General features: G+C 35.2%; 1 protein-coding gene across 4 annotated transcripts in view; it reads right to left on the reverse strand.

The window, feature by feature from the left end:
- LOC120632070 (guanine nucleotide exchange factor DBS-like) overlaps positions 1 to 21,787 on the reverse strand; it is a 151,441-nt gene that overhangs the window by 13,382 nt on the left and 116,272 nt on the right. For all 4 annotated transcript variants that reach the window (XR_005659072.1, XM_039901848.1, XM_039901866.1 and 1 more), the window contains exons 12-15: positions 5,104 to 5,238; positions 2,622 to 2,807; positions 1,886 to 2,077; positions 785 to 910 (exon numbers count right to left, since the gene is read on the reverse strand). Coding sequence is in view for 3 of the 4 variants with exons in the window: in XM_039901848.1 (XP_039757782.1) it covers positions 785 to 910; positions 1,886 to 2,077; positions 2,622 to 2,807; positions 5,104 to 5,238 (639 nt within the window). In the remaining variant the exon portion in view is untranslated. The remainder of the gene's footprint in view (positions 1 to 784; positions 911 to 1,885; positions 2,078 to 2,621; positions 2,808 to 5,103; positions 5,239 to 21,787) is intronic.

The following is a 21,787-nucleotide window of genomic DNA, read 5'->3' on the forward strand; positions in this document are numbered from 1 at the left end:
TCTTTTACCTCTTTATAAGTCCCCAACCCAACTTTTCGTTTGATTTGTCCCACGAAAGCCAGTCTCGAACGTCCTCGTCCCCTCTTTCCATCTACTTTTCTCTCGACTATATTTGTTATAAATTTATCATGTTTTAATAGGTTGCCAATCATTTGCCGATTGGCCGATTGGCGCAGTTTGCAGCGACCCTGCTTTCTGAGCCCAAGGCCGTGGATTCGATTCCCACTACTGGAAAATGTCTGTGTGATGAGCATGAATGTTTTTAAGTGTCTGGGTGTTTATATGTATATTCTAAGTATTTATGTATGTTATTAATAAAAAAATATTCATCAGTCATCTTAGTACCCATAACACAAGCTACGCTTACTGTGTGGCTAGATGGCGATGTGTGTATTGTCGTAGTATATTTATTTATTTATTTTCCCTCTTCTGATTTCTATAGCTCTAATTATATTCCTCAATATAATATCAAAGTAAATGATTTGAAGGGTGTTAAAATAACTGAAATTCCGTGGGTATTATGCGAATCTGAAGGATACAATCTAAGAAAAGAACTAGTTCAGAGGTTAAACTTCCGTATGACCTGGGTACAGAACCGGGTGACACCCAGTTCCTTACGATCACGTTAAATGGAAGGGCAAGGTAAAAATCCCACAAAATCCCACATAAACTGAGGTCGCGTATCTTGAAGAATATTTCCTTTCTTTGAAGAGAGCCTAAAATCCGTCATCCAGGTATACAATATAAACTTTTTTGATATTATGACTGTACAGGAGTCACTTACAGGAACGCCTGTAATAGCAATCTGATGCATGGAGTCGTTCACACACTTCAGGACTACCAGCATGCAGTCCAGCGCTTGCTGCAATCCAGTGCTCATCGAACCGCATTCACTGTAGCGCAGCAAATCCTGAAACAATAATATCTGATAATAAACATCTTCAAATGGACACGGTTAATTAAAATATGACTAAATGTTAGTTTAAATAGAAATATGTGAATGATTAACGCCAAATACATAATATTGACCTTTGCCAAGTGTCGGACTGATTGGAATGAATAAAACTCGATAAAACTAAACTTTGATGCTTTTCATAATATTTAATAAACATGATGGCGATGGCCGATTGGCGCAGTGGGCAGCGACCCTGCTATCTGGGTTCAATTCCCACAACTGGAAAACGTTTGTGTGATGAAAATGAATGTTTTTCAGTGTCTGGGGGATTATCTGTGTGAATTGTCATAATATATATTTTTTAAATAACCTAAGTACCATTGCCATTTTGAAAGGCCAAACTAATTCTTTCTTTCTAATAATTTATAAGAAAATAAGTATTACAGATATTATTAAACATTTGAAACTTGAGATATGGTACATATTATACTAAATATATACTAAATTTTAATTGCTGAGGTGCTAGGGGCTTTCGTACGTTTGATTGATTATAAGTTATCCTGACCGATTTAACCACGGTGGTCAACCTCAACAGGAATTTTCCAACTACAGTGGGAGTTAGTATAGGGCACAAGTTTGTGCGCAAACGCAGGTGCTCCCTCTGTTCCCTTACTAGTCACTCTCATAGGCCAATGGGACGGGAGCTCCGACTCAACCGGAAAGAGATCAGGCGCAGGACCGACAGCTCCTGATCCGGGTTGGTACTAATAAATTCTTGATAGAAAAACCTCGTGAGGAAACCTACATGCCTAAGAGCTACCCATGATAATCTCAAAGGCGTGTGGTGTCCACCAATCGGCGTTCCAGTGTTGGTGGACTACAGCCTAAACTCTTTCTACTATGGGAGGAGACCCGTGCCGGTAATGGATTGATATGATGAAGGGATCTCTAAAGCTGTAATAAAGTTAACGAGCAGCTATTTTAACATACCTTTAGCAAAAGCTGATATTTGGTAATCCTCTGCACGGGCTTGAGAAGGTACGCAGCAAGCGGCAGTTTGTGCCCGAGCCTTTGTTGACAAGCTTGCAGGAAGAGATGTGTGTCCACTAACGTTTCACGCAAGCGCTCTGACCGCGGGATGTTTTGACAGTAGTAGCTGTATAGGCGGAAAAAGGTTTCTCTCTGGGAAAAGAAGAAAATAGATTTTATAAGAGCATACTCTAATCTAGATATTAACAAGAGATGAAATAGATGGATTGCGTAAAATAGGATATATATGCGTTTTAAAGGAGTGGATAATGAGAGGACATGTACCGACCCCACTTAGCGTGGGATAAGTACAACAAGAAGAAGATTCTAGTATAGATATTAACAGGTAGTTTGAGAGTTCAGACATTATTGATGAAAAGAAGAACGTGTTTAACTTAGACCATGACCAACTTTGTTCCATAGGATTATGATGATGAAAATTCAAAAATACTATCCACGATATAAATTTAATGATCTAGGAATGTAAAAAGTGCATATTTGATTGCATGATGACAGAAAATTACATCAACGAGTATGCATTCTAGACGCCTTCTAAAGTTACAATGTAATAAAATGATTAATGAAATAGCTCATCCAATCACGCATCGATTTACGTTAGAATGTGTTAATAGAGTGAAAATTAATATACGAGAAAATAATAGTTTTCAAGTTTCAACATAGGTATTAATTAACTTACCTTTTCAACAAAACACAACGCGACTAGTTCGGTGGCCGAAATAGATCTTTCCAAGTCTTTAAGGAATATGTCTTGGTGGAATGTGAAAAGTTCGTGTAGGTTTCCGAATAACACATCGGTTTGTCCCACTAAAGCTGCTGGTAGAACATGTTGATTTTCAGGTTTCTCTAACTCTTCTTTATAGCCCTGCGAACAAACATTGGTTTCTTATAAAACTACGTGGCATAGAAAACTATCACCGAATAAATAAAATACTACTAATGAATATGCAAATACCGAATTTGCGTTAGTCGAATATTGGCTAATAACATCACACCAATGTTGTAATCTTTTATCGTATTCTTCGTAAATAGATTCCAAGCATTCACATTCAGATGGGGTTAAGCTTCCATTGTCTTTTCTAAATAAACGTTTTAGATTTTGTAATGTCGATGTTTTATTGCTAAACTTTTGATTTCTATTTAAACTTTGTGTTTTCCTTGTGTCGTAACTCTGATATCTTTTATAATTTTGAGTAGCGTACGTATATTTATTATAACTTTTGCCGCAATATTTTGAATTACTGTGACGGTTTTTGTAAGATAATGTAGAATGCAGGCTGCGTGTATAGCTTCCAGTATGGGTTTTCGTGCAAAGAGTAGAACTCTTCTTGGAGTGTGATAATGTGGCATAATGTTTTTTGATCGTATTATTCCATTCTTTCATTATCATTTTGTAATCTTTGGCTATCGTTTTCAGAATATCCCCTGAATCCATGCTGTCCATTGTCTTTCTGAGTTCGGTGCAACTGTTAGAAAGCAATTGAGAATCTTTTGTGGCAGTAGAATCAGTGGAGTATTCTGGGGTTAAAATTTGAATATCCGTTTCACGACATCCGAAGAGAGGGTTTTTAACAAATTCTGGCAAATCAACCACTGTGGGTGCAGTCGTTAAAGATTCAACCGTAAGATCTTCCGAAACAGTAACCACATCGGAATCCGGTAAATACGTTAGCTTTTCTTCCGTTTTCTGTATATCATCGTAGCCTGGCAGCGGTTTGCCGTAAAAGAAATTTCCAGTAAACGGTTCCATGTAAACTGGTTTGATGTTTCGAAGACGGCACTTAACACGATTTTTACCGGCATCACTCACAGCCTTCTTGCACTTTTTGTCCTTTGAAGAGTTTTCTTTTTCAAACAGATTGATCTGATTAGTGTAATCACTGAAGAGCGTAGAGTCCGACGCGGCTCTCGTTAGGCGTTTTGGTTTGCTCTTTGTGGAGTTATTCTTTCTGTAATACCACGAATAGGAAGTGCCGACGCTCAGATTCGCTGAAGACTTGTGGAGATCGTATTTTCCGTGTTTCATGGTGCAGAGCTCCACTAGATGCAACACGCGACCGAGAAGCTGTGGCGGCGAACACTTGGCGAATGTGTAAAATGCATTGCGTTCCGCTTGCTGGCTTCGCGTACTAGTTCGCGTGCTACGTATCGAATGCATCTGATGTGTATGGCTGGCGAGATGTCAGATGGTCCGTGACTGACCGCTCGATGTTCTACCACATTTATAATCTACTAGCTGCGCCCCGCGGTGTTACCCGCGGCGAATACGTCATTTGTTTGCTTACGACATGAAGCAAGGACGATATTTGATGTTGAAAATACGAATGTTCCTGTATACCAATCTGGGTAATGTGTCGTTTTTTCAGGATCAAATGTTACAATTCGTCCTTTTAACTAACTCTCCAAATTAAAAGGCCAAAAATCGAGTCGATTGGTTGCTTAGATAGGGCGATAAGGAAGGACAAACAAACACACAAACACACTTTCGCATTTATAATATTATCGATAGTATGGATGCGCCAGTTGCAGTTCTAATGAATTGGCATATTTAATTTTCAGAGCGCATAACTCATGGGGAGATATCGGGCGAAGAAGCCAGTTAATGGAGTATAACGTAGAGCTACTAGTATTTTTAAAGTAGATACATATTATTTACAAGTATAAACAAATAGATGAGCAGCTAAAATAGCGGATTTGTTGAAATTTCGTATTTAAGTATGAGTAAGTATGTTATATCATGGCTCGGGTCCTAAAATGCTGGAATGCCGGCCTAGCACCGGTAAACGTAACGTTGGTAGACCCCCGACGCGACGTGGTGGACAGATGACATCAAACGAGTCGCAGGTAGCCGCTGGATCCAAGCGGTACCAGACCATGGTTTGGTACTCCCTACAAAAGAGTCCAGCAGTGGGCGTCAATCAATTTTAATGATGATGATGCTGTTAGGTAGTATACTTTTATTCCGTAAAACCTATGAATTTAATAAAATGTGAAACTGAGTTTCAGGGTGTCTGTCTTTCGCACATCGAGTTTCTCATTTCTAAAGTTAGTAGGGAATAGAATTTTTTGATTGAGCTTTTTTCTCACTGCATAATCGAATAGTACGTACTGAAAAAGCCAACAAAGGTTGTAAAAAATAGAACAAAGGTTAGGGTACTAACGTTAAGTATGGAGCCAAGTTCTTGCACATACACTCTCTCAGTCTGCAGCAGTTCGGCAAGAACGTGGCCTCTCCGTGACCGCCGCGCCTCTGCGTCTTCACCACCAGAACTCTCTGACCCTCCTGACGTTTCCATCTGAAAACCATCGGATATTTAGATAAGCAAGAAGACATTACATACGCTTATTCATTTTTCAAAACTCCAAATTATTGGCACCTAGTCTCCACCTAGGATCCACATATACTGCTTTAATCAGTACATGTGGATCCTAGGTAGAGGCTAAGTGCCATGTGGTGATGGAAGATAAGAATACAGTTGTCACCATTCCTCCCCTTTCCGCGATTATCGTAGCTATGCGGCTACTAAAGGAATATTCCGATATATTATAAATATTCCGTTAAGAACGCGCTGCAGCGTACTCTGTACTACTACTACAATCTACTGCGATCACCAAACCGTTTGCCCAGCATTTGGGAGAGTCTGTCCAGTACGACACTGTTATAGGCTATTGATATTGATGTTGTCATCTTGCCAACTTTGTCAGCTCACTGTTCTAGATGACCTCAAAGCAGAGCCTAAGCTTATTGTATACATCAAAAAAGGTCAATAGTTTAATGTAAATAGGTACTATTAATAGTGAACATAAAGAGGAACACATTTTAGTGATTCCTAAGTTAAAACTTATTAAATTTAGTGTTTTTCACCACAAAATAATTGGGAAATATAATAATTTTAGGCGAATTTATTGAATTTCTTGCTACAGAAACATAGGTAGAGTTACGAGTAGGTTTTATTAATATATTTTTGAAGATTTTTTGACATTCCTCAATCGTAAACAACGGACGCGTTCAAGTCCAAGGAAGAAGGTTTTTAGTTTCGTCCCTCTCAGTAAGAAGTTTAACTATTCCTTGTTTGGTTTAATTTTATATTATCATAGGTAAGAAAGCCTGTTATTCTTCTTTTTCAATGTACATTTAACTTTCTTTCTCATTTACCTGGTATTGTATAGACTACAATTTGAGAGAAAGCATACGTGTATCGAATTTTAAATCTCTTTATAACGGATGAGTTTTTTTCGAGTTCGAAACATAAATGAACCCTGCAGTGAATTTTATCAAAGTCACAAGTATTAGTTTAGAAGTAAGCAATAACTTTTTTCTACTACAATTATATTTTAATGTATTATCTCAAAGTGGGTATTAGATGTAATCTTTTTGTTCAAACGCAACCAACAGGGTAGTTCTTGCAACTTTTGTTAGGAAATTAGCAAAGTTCCCGTTGTTAACATAAGATATTGTAATCAATACATTACTTATATTTCTCAGAGAATCACCCTGCTGATAACATATCCCATTTCGTTTCTTGTGAGATATTTTCATATTATTTATATTTTTATTACATTACATAATATATGTTTTTAGTTTTTTACTATAGACCAACCAGATGGCCCACCTAATGGTAAGTGGCAAAGCATCGCATATAAAATTCTTATTCTTAAATCCCGTGAAACCCTCTGTGAAAAATTTAAAGAATTAGGTATCCTTACGGTAGCCTCACAATATATTTATAACAATATAGTATTTGTAAGACAACATAGTAGTCTTTATAAACAAAAAGTGGATATAAACAGTTGACTTACAAGAAATGGTCATATATTAGTGACATCTGCATATTGTCTGCGAAAGGTGCAGAAGTCATTTGTGGGATTGAGTATACGTTTTTATAATATGATTCCTAAGGTAATTTTGGACCTACCAATGCATAAGTTTAAAGAATGTGTTAAAACACATTTATTACAGCGAGGTTATTATACCATTGATGAATTTCTTAATGACAAGGTTACTTGGAAGCATCCGGCTCCGCTTTCATCTCTCACAAGATAGAAAAATGAATTTTAAAATGTAAAATGTAAATTGTTGATATTGGAAAAGAGCAACTGCTGAGTTTCTTGCCGGCTTCTTCCCGGTAGAATCTGCCTTCCGAACCGGTGGTAGAGTCACTACACACGGACAGACTTGACGTTTCAAAAGTGCTTGTATTAGGCCTACTTGAAATAAATGAATTTTGAATTTTGAATTTTTTTGAATTTTGATTCCTAAGGTAATTTTGGACCTACCAATGCATAAGTTTAAAGAATGTGTTAAAACACATTTATTACGAGGTTATTATACCATTGATGAATTTCTTAATGACAAGGTTGCTTGGAAGCATCCGGCTCCGCTTTCATCTCTCACAAGATAGAAAAATGAATTTTAAAATGTAAAATGTAAATTGTTGATATTGGAAAAGAGCAACTGCTGAGTTTCTTGCCGGCTTCTTCTCGGTAGAAACTGCCTTCCGAACCGGTGGTAGAGTCACTACACACAGACAGACTTTACGTTTCAAAAGTGCTTATATTAGGCCTACTTGAAATTAAAAAAAATTGAATTTTTTTGAATTTTAAAAGGTTGGGATTCGAACTTTACCCCCTGAAAGTAAAGCCTAAATCCTAACCACTAGACTAAGCCTTATCTGTAATTAGCAACCTTGCCCTTCAGACAGTATCCCAGCATTGCTAAATGCCTCTCGGTGGCAGAATTTAAAGCGGTAGTACTCGAACTTCCGCGGATGAGCTCTGTCACAAAATGCTATACTAAAACTAATATTACTTCAGGTTCGTTAGATAAGAAGATAAGAATATTGACCAACTATTAGATACAATCTTGAATACGACATTAGTAATATAGTCTAAAGTCTACACTGTAATTGATCACATAATAAGTTAAATAGGATATCGTGTCGAATGGAATATACGCATTAAAGCAGTTTCGATAATCTGTTTCGATAAAAAGTGGTTGTAGTTGAGCGAGATTTGAGTATAATTTCCGTTATTTCACCGTAAGGCTGGGATGTCCGTGTTGCTTAACACATTGTATGCACGCAATGTTTAATGTAAACTGTTTACATATTTGTATATATTTGTGAAGCGACAGCTTCGTTGAATAGATACTAAACTATTCACACGCAGGAATATTATTTAAGACTTACTTTATATTATACAGGTATGTAAGTATATAGGAATTACTGAGCAGTGATAGATTCAATTAAGATGTTAGCATGTTTGTTTAATAAGTGACAAATGTATTGAATTGATATTAAATAATTTACACGCACGCTTAACTTTTAAAAATTAATATACGTAATAATAATATAAGATTGATAGATTTGATCACAATAACAATTATTATTGAAACCAACAAATCTAATTGAAAATTATCACGTAAACGACTTTATTGCTCAGAACCTTTTCTTAAAAGTTGTCTAAAAGTTCATAACATTGGACATTGGTTGAGCTTGAAAATCATGAAAGAACTTTAGTGTAAATATACATAACTTATTTTTGATAAAGATAGCGTCTTCATGGAAAGATCCAGTTTGCACTTATTATATAAGCATAAACATAATAACAAAGCATAAAAATAGCTAATAATTAATTAACACCCCCTTATGTTGTACGTGTGAAAAACTGATGCCCAAACTCATTTATACAGTGCACATAGATTTTTTTTATAACTACTACACTCTTAATTTTGCTACTTACGTTTTTATGCGGCTCAGAAAAGTCCTTAACGATTTTGTAACCTGTTTTCAGTACAACATTTATCGTCTCCATTTTCGACTGATTTTTGCCCCTGATAAAACAGCACATATTTCACGCACACACAAAAACGCAAGTTCCAGGCACGCACATAATTTTACAATACGATTTTAAATCACATAGACAATTGGAGTTTATTATTATACGATTTCTACGTGGATAAATTAAGTATTTTAGCGGGAAACGAAAAGTTGTGGGGCTAGAAGCGGAACTCATGCCGCATGTCTCCAGTTGAGTGTAAGAATAAGGAATTGGTGGCTGGGATGCGAAGGGGGCCCGGGAATACGTTGGTGGTATAAAAAAAGTTGTTGCCTCCACTTAACAGCTGTACAACGACACGTAGGATGCTCTACTTTAACACAAGTAAATAAAATTAAATGTCTGTCTGTGATTTTGAAATTACCTACCTCATAATATTGTTGTTTTTTAAGTCCGAGAGCGGAGGAATAAAAAACTTGTATTTAGGCTGACATTTCAGAACATATTTTAATAATAAATTTATTATTACTGTGTACTTGTTATTACTGTGTGAAACAAATCGTAATTAAAATTTACTGCATATTCTTCATATTATAAAAATTGTTAGTTTTAAATTGTTATGGAGATTTTGCACGCCAATCTTGACAGGGTATGTAGATAATGTTTTATGCATAGCATCTATGTTTATGTAACATTTTCAAGCAAAAAACATAATAAGTAAATAAATATTTTTTTGTCTATTAGTCCGAGATTAAAATGGCAAAACTAATATTGAATGGGCTTTCATAGAGGATTGAACCGGGAAAAATATAGGCTAAAGCGATAGAGAGATAAACAAGATTCTGTTCGTGACTTCGTCTATGTGGGATTTCCGTTTTCTAGCCGGGAAAAAATATGGCAGTATTTTTTATGTTTTTATCAATGAAGTGGTTGTATTTGCGTGCCAAATATAATTTGTTTAGCGGTTTTTACGATTTCATAGGTGTTATATTCTTCTGACGTTATTTTACAGTCGATTTAGTAGCGGTACGTCGTGGTCAAAAGGGTGTTAACTAGCCACGATTAATTAAAATAAATAGATTAATTATTATGATAAAGAATATACATTTATATTTCACTCGTGAATAAAGAAACACATTATCATTTATTGCATTAAACGTACAAGTTATTCTGCTTTCATTTTTTTATAATTACGGTCATTTATTTTTATAATAGAGCATCGTTCAAGTCGCATACATAAAGGGCAGGCAGGCAGTTGCACGTTGTCGGTCGTCTTCACATCCAGCACGTTTTATTAATATGCTTGTGTGTGTGTGTGTGTGCGTGTACACGTGTTATAGTAGAGCACACCTGCCGAGTGTTCTGTATATTGTAGTAAGTGGTTACCAGGGAAAAAGTCCCTTCACGCCACAAAGCCACGTTCGGAATCCTCCTTAGTTTTAAGATAGTTAACGAATGTCAGAATAATATGTATGTTTAAATACGTATTGATACAGGAATAACACATTTATGCATTTGAATTAAAACGGACAATATGTATCTCAGATATCTTCCACTGAATCTGAAATAATTTTTTGAAGTTTTATTCTTTCTTCTTTCTTTTGACCTTCATAGTTCATCAGATCTTCATCAGATGAAGACAGTTGTATAGGAATTTAAAAAAAGCAGTTTCTGTATGAAATAAAGATAATATATACACTTCCTTCTTGAAGTTGGTTTAAAATTATCACTTTAGGAACTGCGAGATTCCGGCCATTTAAGTCTATGAGATCAGACAAGAAAGTATGTTATTTTCTTGTCCCAGAGGGCCAGGCGAAACTACAATTTGGGAAGCACTGGCACAGTAAGGATCCCAACTCTCAACGGATGCACAAATCAGTGTACAATGTGCACTTTTTTTTTGAAACATCTGTGACGTTTTTGTTTAGAACAGGCGGTCGTGAGATAAAGCACGTGCTACGCATTGGTGGGACAAATAGGTTGAAAACAAATGACAGGCAATGGGAACGTTGCGCGTCGGTCATCCGTGGAAAAGATTTGTCTTATGAAGTTATCTTTCCCGTAGTTTCAGATAGTATACGTATTAAATGTGATTTAGATCTTCTACAGCAATTCGCTCGTAGTTTATGTATTCCCTGTTACCTAATATGTTGTTATTAATTTACTTTGATGTTAGTATGTCAATTATTGCGGACGGATGTTTTAGAATGTTTATGGAAGTGCGTCAGTAGATTATCACTTTCATAATATGGATGGATGGTTTAAATTTTTTTTGGTTAACATATTATTACCAAAGGAGGCTTTACCAAAGTTATAAAGCTGGAGGTTAAAAAAAAATATTTTAGTCCACAGTTCCTTTTACGTTCGTATACGTACTATGTGAAACTAGGTACGAGTCTTAATTAGGTTTCTTTAAAATATTTCTTTTTTATTTATATTTCAGGTGTGGTGAATATCTACGAGTCTTTAAAATTATCTTTTGATGTTTTTTTACATTTCAGTTATGGTCGTCTCCTCTTTAGACACTTATTTAACCTTTTACACAGATAAATTATTTAGGAAACCATTACCGCTTACAGAACTATGGTAGGTAGTAGTGACGCAACCAAACAAAGAAAAGTAGCAAAATTAATGCAATTTTGAACCTTATGAAAAAAAACCGTTAATTGTTCGTGTTAAAGCGATTTCTAGCTAAAGTTAGTTTGGTACTTTATTTAGGCCAAGAGTAGTGGGACCGGAGACGGCAGATCGTAAGGGTTACAATTTCAGAATGTCAATCTGTGACGTATTACCTGAAAGGGTTCGATGAGAGGAACATACATACAGATAGAGATTTTGTTATAACAAACATTGATTTAACTTATTAATTGTTAATTTTTTTAATTAGTTGAACGTTATATAGCTATTTCTTAGTTTCTTCTTCTGAATTTGAAGATGTGGTAGGTTCACTGTGGAATGCACTCCCAATAAACATACGACAGTCAAGGTCACAAAAATTTTGTTAAAGCCTTTATTGGTTACCAGATTAGGTTATTTATTCTTACTCATATTTTATTAAAAAAGAAGGAACTTAAATGTTTAATCCGGATAAGTATTAGTGTGTAATTATTCGTCATAATGTATGTAATACAATTTGACGATAAAATTAATCGGCTTCTCATTGTTTTCCTAATCTAAAAATAATAAGGTTGCTTGGAAGAGATCGCTACCAAGCTCTTTTTGTATCTTACTTTCAAAGTTTCCTCTTGCACTGTAAATTTTTTCTTTTTGTGGTGTACAAATAAAGTGTATTAATAAATAAATAGGTTTCTTGTAATAAAGACTGTTTTGATTTGATATAGATTTTCGACATAGGTAGATAAAACTGGAGTCGCAAGGCAGTTATTTATTTCTCACGTGCTGTTGTTACGGCACAATAATCCCTGACCCCATCAGATCGGTGCACTTGAACTGATTGACCATATTATAACTCAATTGCGACAAACGGCTGCATCGCCATCCAACTATGGCAATGTATAATTTTATATCAATTTGCGGATCAACAACTGCACCCATCTTGACGAAACTTGGCACAGAGATAGCTTTCATCTCGGAGAAGGACATATAATACTGTCTATCCTATATTGGTAAGGTCTGTTTTTATAATAGGATGATAACAACTCTTAGCTTTGCGTTGCATGACTGGCATTTTATTCAATATCATTTTTTTTTCTTCATGGCTTATGGTAGCTTGCCTAATAGAGATAGTAGATTAGAGCGCTTTTAAGCGATAAGGCCGCCTTTTAAATTGTGTTCGTTATTACTTTACGTGTGGTGTACAATAAAGTTTATTTTCATTAAAATTTTCAAGCATAAGTTTAAAAAAAACTTTGACTAATTGAGGCAACCCTAAGATTTTCAATGATCAGATCCCGCTAAACCAAGTTTATAGGACAAATTGTATTTTGAAAATTCCTTGTGATGAGACTGTTCCGCAATATGCAAATAAAGGCAAATTACGTGACTTGTTACACTGGTTAGTGTAATTGACACAATGGTTGCGATAATAGCATAGCAAGAACATTATTATACCACGACCTATGAACCAAGAGCAAAGAAAGTCTCGCGAACGTGTAACTGAACCAGATCGCAAAAACGGGAGTGCAGCTTGCGCAAGTGCCACGGAATAGGGACAAGCGCCCGTTAAGGACCGTTGCTGTAGGCTTAGTGCAAGATTTGCACGCTCCTAATCGCGGACTCGTTCTCGCATATCAAACTATCCCGTTAAAGTTAAATGGGCCTAAACCCTTTAGTTTTAGAGTCGCAAATCCTGCACTTCCAATCATCATTAGGTGCCATCCTACGGTGATATGCCGTTTTCTTCAATTGCAATTGCTTGTAAAATGACAATCAGAAGTACCTAACTTCTGATTGTCATTTTACAAGCGCTTGCCAAATGCCCTATCCGAAGGATTATAGGCAAATTTGAGCTTTGATTCACTTTCTGATGTTCAAGTTATAACGATACTCGAAAACGACTGCTCGATTACGAGTGGACAAATCTATACTGTGGTTGACGGCCGACTGGCGCAGTGGGCAGCGACCCTGCTTTCTGAGTCCATGGCCGTGGGTTCGATTCCCACAACTGTAACATGCTTGTGTGATGAACATGAATGTTTTTCAGTGTCTGGGTGTTTATCTGTATATTACAAGTATTTATGTGTATTATTCATAAAAATATCAGTCATCTTAGTACCCATAACACAAGCTACGCTTACTTTGGGACTAGATGGCGATGTGTGTATTGTCGTAGTATATTTATATTTATTTATTTATACTAGAGGAGAAGAATGAAGCTATAAAGGAGAATGTGCGAGTAGCAAGCACATGTCAGCGTCATAATGGTGAGAGGGAAAATTTGCTACAGATTCTTGACTGTTATATAAACACAAAAAGCGACGATAGCCAAGTGGTCAGGACTTTGGCTTCACTTTCGGGGGGCACTATTCAAAGTTTTATGCGTTTGAAGCAATTAAATAATACTTGCTTTAAAGGTGCTTGAATGTCTGAAAGTTCTTTATAATGTTCTCAAATGCATGAAGTCCACCAATCCGGACTTGGCCAGCGTGGTGGACGCATGCCCTATAGTTAACTGGTAATGGCAAAAACCACACAGTGGTTCTTTTTATTATCTAAAATCGACAGCCTCTATAATCTATCTTACCTAAAATATCTCTCAGTAATATGAATTTTTGTAGTTTGTAAATTTGGAAGCAGCTCATCAAAAAAAGTAATTATTCGAATTTAAAACGGGTAATTGTGATCTCAAGTCATTGTACCTATAGTTGTTTAAGTCAATTTTTTACGTTAATCTTTGAAATATATATCACTTAAAATGAAAATAATTTTACTAAACCTAGGTATCTTTTTTTAGTAGCGTCTACTTTGTGTAGGTAGTGCCCAAACTACCTTGATATTTTTATTTAAGTCATACTGGTATTATTATAATACTAATATCTACTATAGGCTGCTTTTCCTGTTTTGTTATTATTTATTTATTTATTAGGTTTACTTACACTAATACAACTGTTTTATAAAATTAAACTACATATTATATTTAAGTGTAATGTTTTCTTAAAAGTAAACACAGCATAAAAAAAATATAAAAAGTTACAGTTATATTATAGACAAGTACAGGTATAGATGAGAACAATGTATAATAACACCAAATAATAAAAAGAAAAGGTACTCAGAACGGGAATATAATAATAAAATATCTCGTACATAATAACAACTAAAACTTGGAAACAGCCAGTTAGGCTTTTAGCGTATTTCTTATCTCGCAGTTTAGAAACTGTATTCCTCAAGGCAGGACATTTTATATGCTCGCAAAGTTTCCATTACTGGCAGGCACAGTTGCAATTCCCTGAGGTCAGTTACTTGATGGCTTTATTTATTGCCAATTTGAGTGTGTTGAGGCATTGATGCTATGGCCAATAGCCAAGCGGACAGCCAACTTCCCTCATTCGACTTTTTTGCAGTTGAAGACTTTTATTGTATTTGCATAAGTAGACTTTGGTCAGTGGATGCTTAGAGGGTATGGACAGGGTAAGAGTTATATAAAACTTAAGGGTAGGCATTGTAAGAGTTAAAAAAGCCCACCTTTAAGTTTTTACAACTCGTACTGGATTAATATAACTCATTTTATATCATCTGAATACGTTGCTCATACCCTCTATGCATGCCCTAAGCCCTCCTTATTCTAAGACCAGTGGCTTGTAATGGGACGGTGATGGGTCCATGATGATGATGATGATGATGATGATGATTAAGAGTAAGACAATCTAAAATTTCAAAGTTTAAGGTTAAGGTAGCACCCTATCACACTAGGGTGTAGATACGTATCCTTATCCCATGATAACTAGAAATATATAATGGGATTAGGTGTGGACAAGATCAGCGTTACACGCAAGTGATGAAATATTGATTTTCCGAAGTATTACATATACTTCTGAAAATCAATATTTCATCACTTGCCTTTGTTTTAAAATGATGTAAGTCCAAACAGTTCTAATACAGTGTTTATATAACTCACTAGTCATAGATAAATATTTCAAATGCCCCAAGTAACAAAGTCATCACACAACAATATAAAATATTACAATTATCGTTAACCCAAATAGCACGTACTTAGCTATGTTAGTTACAAGTTAAACACAATTTAGACAAGGGCGTTAGGTAAATTATAACTAGTGTAAATAGAAACTTACGCAACTTAATTTCCAGGACATCTCCTCAAGAACTTGAGCCCATTTCATATTGCAGCTCCCGTGAGTTAAACAGTTTCCGTAAACAGCTTTTCGTTTCTCCGAGTCTCGTGAATTATTTTGAACGTATCGCTTTCCCATTTTGAAAATTAAGCGTTTCCGCCGCACTATACTGTCACTGTCAGATCCAGATGGACCAGGTCCTGAAGTTATCATTGTTTTAAGTCTTTGACACTTTAATTTATAGCATATTAAGTATCACAAATTTCATATATCCAGAGATTTAATAAAACGAACCGTTTGAACACTATCATTATTCATCACGGACCTAATTACAATAATTAATTGTTTGCATAAAATTGTGACAATAGTTCACATAATGATAGAGTTAAATTGAATTTCGTATAGCAGTGGTCTAACGAGGTCGAAGTTTTCCGGCATCATTCAGTAGATAATGATACGAATCAAGTGACTAGGGTTTCTGAATATTTCGAAATACAGTATCTTATTAAGTCATACTGTTCACACAGACAACAGTGCTTTTTGCTAAGTGACAGTGATCATGATAAACCTGTAGCCTTAGTATAACATTTGCTAACTCGCAATCGAGGATTCGTTTTCGGGTATGGAAGTACTTGAACATCGGAGTAAAATCGATCTTATTTTAGAGGAAATAAAGCTCAAATTATTAGCTTGAACTTTTGGCAGAACGTTTGTAAAACAAAAATCAGAAGTACAGTATTTGCGACTGTAAAACATGTCACATTAGGTCCATTCTACATCGACGATTCAAAGTTTGATACGCGAAAACGACTCCTTCCGATTAAGAGCGAGGAGTCGTTTTCGCATATTTAACTCTATGCCGTCGAAGTAAAATGGACCTAATGTCATTCTCGTTTGAGTAGTAAATCGTTTACTTCTGAATTAAAACAACAAAGTTCTGCCAGACCCTTAGCTGAAGACGTGTAGATAAAATTTAACTTTAAATGGGTATTAACCTAGGCCATGCATATCCGGACCGAGACAGCTAGTGTGTTTATAGTGAAACAGGATTACGTAAACGAATGGGGGTCAGCTACTCGGCAAAACGATGATGGTGGATAAATAAAAGTTACCACGGTGATTTACGTCTTCTTTTAAGTCGTTAGAGTTGCAACATACAGACTTTTAAAATCTAAATTTGGCAATACTTAATGCCGTTTGTGTTATTAATCATGAAGGATGGACTATTTAATATTTTATGGTTGTTTGAAATTATGGTTAGCCAGTTACAGACTTAATTTTCAAACCTCGGTAACATTTTAAATTTAGAAAACAGTATAAACGCACGTCTTTGAATATAACAGAAAATTTAAAATTCATTATAAACTCATTACAAACCTCCCCAAAAATTAATATTTATAAAAAAAAGACAACATACTTTCTTTCGATACATTAAGGTATCTAGCTTTGACAATTAATTTTGCATTTTTGTCCACAGTATTATGTCTTGGAATGAAATCAAAAACATGAAAATTATATCCGGATTATGTTTAAGATAGATTGAAACATCTCTGAAAAAAATACAATTTTTCGTAAGAAAAAACCCCGTAAGTATATATCGGACAGAACGAACTAAAATGTATAATGTAATGGTGCAGTATACTTATCCCGGGAAAAACATAAAAATTGAGAGTTTTGTTTAACACGAATAAGTTTAAAGTGCTTAAATTCCGTATACACCTAACTTTTGATGTTTCTATATAATAGGGCACATATATTTAAATTCATATTCAAATTCATTTATTTCAAGTAGGCCTACTTTATAAGCACTTTTGAACGTCAAGTATGTATGTTTGTAGTGACTCTACCACCGGTTCGGAAAGCAGATTCTACCGAGAAGAGCCGGCAAGAAACTCAGTAGTTGCTCTTTTCCAACATCAACATTTACAATCATTTTACTATCTTGCGGGAGATGAGAGCGAGGCTGGCTGCTTCCAATCTACCTTGTCATTGAGGAATTCATCAAATGTATAATAACCTCGCTGTACTAGATGCGTTTTTACACATTTTTTATATGTATGCATTGGTAGGTCAAGTATTTTCTTAGGAATCATGTTGTAAAAGCGTATACTCAACCCCACAAAGGAGTTCTGCACCTTTCGCAGACGATATGCAGATATTACTAATTTATGTCCGTTTCTGGTAAGTCGATTGTTAATTTCAGCTTTTTGTTTATAAAGAGCAATATTTTGTCTCACAAAGACTATATTATTATAGATATATTGCGAAGCTACTGTAAGAATACCTATTTGTTTAAATTTTTCACGTAGTGATTCGCGTGATCCAAGTTTATATATTGATCGTACGGCTCTTTTCTGTATCTGCAGCTTTTCCCCACAGTAAGATCCCATAGGACATAATACTGTGAAAGTATGCGAAATAAACAAGCCTAGCTGTTTCAAATTATGAAAGAATCGTCTATGGATTATGTTTTCATAATTTATGAAAACATAATCCAAAGACGATTCTTAAATCGTCTGTCTATCTGATTGATTTCCGGGCCTAATTTTATCGAACTTAAACCCAAATTCGAGCAAATAAAGCCTCGTTATAAGCGCTTTTAAAACGTCAAGTCAAGTCAGTCTGTTTCTAGTGACTCTACCGCTGTTTGTCTATGCTTTTAGAGCATATACAATCCACACACCCTCTGTCCAATGAGAGAATTTTTTCTATATATTTTATTTTATATACGAAAAATTTTATACGCAATGCCCGCAACGCGAATGGCTACCGCTAGTTATACAATAATTTAATCTTGTCGAAAAAACTAAGCTGAAATCAGAATATTATATGGTTACGCGCTAACGCACGCTTTCATATCCATACTTATTTTTTAAGAACGTCTCTTTTTAGAAAGAAAGTATACTTTATTGTATATACACCAAGCAGTATATACAATAGTATAATAAGCAACCAACGCATATAAATATGAATAATTATTGTATAATTAGATGTTGCCCGCGTTAGTCACAAATCCCGTGGGAACCGTTTGTTTTCCAGGAATAAATGTTGCTCTCCGTCCTTTTATCTAACTCAATGCCACAAACAAACATTTGCATTTTGAAGCACGCACCACGAGAAATGTATATCTAAGTTTTCCACGTTAAAGTATTCCACGTAGAAATAATTAAAATCACTAAAAAAATCTTTTGTAAAATCATTCAAAAATACAAAAAAAAATTTAAGTAGGTATCAGAATATTCATCCACACAAAGTATCTGGCAACTGCTGGTTTTATTATAAAACACATTATGATGTCAGAAATAATAATTCACTTTTATAAGCACACATTAAAACCACTCTACTTTCTTGTTGATGTTTGGAGACTTTGTTTAGGCTTAATAAAATTTAAATTCACTTTCACCGCGAATATGTTACTGGTTTATGGATTCAAACTTGATATCACATCATATGGTACCAGTGGGTATCTTTAATTTAAATACCGGCTATGTTTTCTGTAGTCTTTATCATAGACCATAGAAATCTTAATAATATTGCAGGTTATCATAATAATCACACAATATAATGTACCTACCAAAAAATTATGATAATGTACCTACCTTTTTGTTTTTCTTTTTTTTATAGTAATAATTGACAGATGGTAATAGGGTAAAACCATATCGCCTATAAACGAAGCAAAACTTCACAGGGCATGCAGGGAGCACGTCCTGCAACATGCCGCCCTGTGACCATCAATTTGAAACGTAGGTGTTAACCTCATGTGCCTGTAATTACGCCGGCACAGCCCTTCAGACTAGAACACAGCATTGCAAAAATGCTGCTGGAGAAATAAGCATGGCGATAGCACTTCCCCGGACGAACTCTGTCACAAAAAGTGTACTACGACTACTTACTAGAAAGGAATGATTGATTCTTGGAATAGATTTTTTAAGCATACTAAAATTAGTTTTGTAATAATACTTAACCGATTTTTATAATTATACTCATACGAGTATTATTATAAAAATCGTTAAATTGGACCCATTCGAACAAACTAACAATGAAATCAAGAATTAAAGCCGGTGCATTTTTTAAATTCTCGATGAATATAATCGATTACGAATTATAATACTATCGGTCACGCCTATGAATATGACGATGAATTTAAAGCATCTAACAGTTTTCTGGTAACTGATTAATACAATGATGATTTTAATCGGCAAAACGGAAGAGAACATATCGGTTCCGAATAACCGAGAATTAATTACTTTGACCCGGATCATTGTAGTTACAACTGGTAGAGACCGCACCGTTTCGCGACGAATTCAACATCGCAACGCCCCTATCTAAATAACCGGTCTGAGTTAGTCAGGAAGTGGGCCAGTAGAAACTTGGAACCCACGTAGGTACTTTATAAGCGACCTTCGAAACAAAGTACCTACTCACAAACAAGTCGCCTGGATTTCGAAACAGACCGAAAATCAATACAATACCCTGTCGCGTTACTTAAGTTAGACTAATAAAATACTGAAACGAATAGATAAGCGGTCCTAATAGCTCAGTGGTAAGGCCTACCTTTCAGAGTTATATGCGATTTACCGTTGTAGATTCTTGGAAATTACCACACTTCAGCGATAATACGTCAGGGGCACAGAGGTGCAACGCCTAGAAATTTCCTAACACGTAAAGCTAGCTAGAAAATGTATGTACACAGAAAAGCTCAATGCATTTTTGGCCGAACCCAGGAAATGAGAACGGTACATCCGGTCATCATCCGTAATCGTAATGTTATCTTTATTATTACGAGGCAAGTTATTAAGACTTACGAGGTATATAACAAATGGATTTGACAATTAGTGTCTAGGTAGGTACTTCCAAATTTACTACAAAACTACTATCTTTTAAGTTGTGAAATGAAGCTCACACACTCTTTATCGAAAGCAATTAGTAGCAATAGTGCAAGGACATTAGAGACGAACAGTTAAAAGGCGCGATAACTTAAAATCAATCAACTCGTTAGGAGCATATCAACTTCACCCGCTGAAGTCATTACAGTGTCCATTACATCATACTGACTGATATGTGTTACTACCACAATTAAAATTACCATAAAATCAACCGTCCGTATAATTACTAATTAGTCTTTATATAACAGTGAAGATAGAGATAATGGATAGAAGTAGGCGTTACTTCGTGGAATTCCATGATAAACAACGAACATTAAGAGTTATTTGCTATACTCCTAGTAAAGCAGGAGAATCTGCACGGGCAATTTATAATTTCTTCAATCTTTATAATCCACACAAAACAACCATCCGCAGTGTACTTTCTACGCACCTTTTGCTCTGACACCGGAGATGTTGACTTTACAGTAATTAATTTCTAAGTTAGCATTGTATTATAATATAGAGGTAGTGTAGGCAATGAGACGGTATTTAGACAATAACTACAATCGTACAGTGGAATTATAGTGGCATAGTTGCCATTATGACAAATCATGTTAAATAGCCTTGGGGCACAGTAAAGGCGATCTTTGTAAGTCACGAGTGGTTGTAATAGTTTTTAGGAATTCAATGGTGAACATTGTACATGCGTAAAAGTCTACGAGGGTCAACTCCTAGCCGTCCAAGTACCACGTGTTGAATCTTGTGATTTTTTGAGTATTGCACTCTTGCTGACTGCAAACAAGTTGCAGGACAATCCAACGTCAAAAGATGAAAAGAGGACGTCAAGGATGAAAAGAGGACGTCAAGGACACTTTATGCTGTAGGTACATATTATTATATAAACTATTTTTTCTAACTTGCCTTATGTAAACAATCATTTCATTACTTTTTAGGAAAAAATGCGTCAAAATAAATATAAACAAATAAAATAAGACGAGATATTCTTTAGGAATGTACCCCTACTACCTATGTTTTTGTTAATATCTAATACTTTAAAATTGATCTTAAAACTAAAAAGTAATTGAAAGATTGTTTACATATTAAGACATGTAAGAAAAAAATGAATGTACAAACAATTATAGTCGCTAGATTTAATACTATTTGAATTACTAACATCACTTTAATATTAGACTTCCACAGGCATTCGTCTGTTATATTTGGAATTTTAAATGGAGCCATTTAAGTTGTTATTTGTGCCACGGAACGACCTCAGGTGTGACATCTTTAAAACACTTTCTCTAGCCAATAGGTCTTTTGTTTACATTGAATTAGCAATTTTGTACCTATGTAACAGATCATTACTATGCAAATATTAATGTTCTGCAAATATAAAAGAGCAGAGTTTATGTGGTTACACAATTAATTATTCAGACTGTATGTATATATTATGTCTG

Source organism: Pararge aegeria, chromosome 2 (assembly GCF_905163445.1).
Source record: "Pararge aegeria chromosome 2, ilParAegt1.1, whole genome shotgun sequence".
Taxonomy (NCBI): Eukaryota; Metazoa; Arthropoda; class Insecta; order Lepidoptera; family Nymphalidae; genus Pararge; species Pararge aegeria.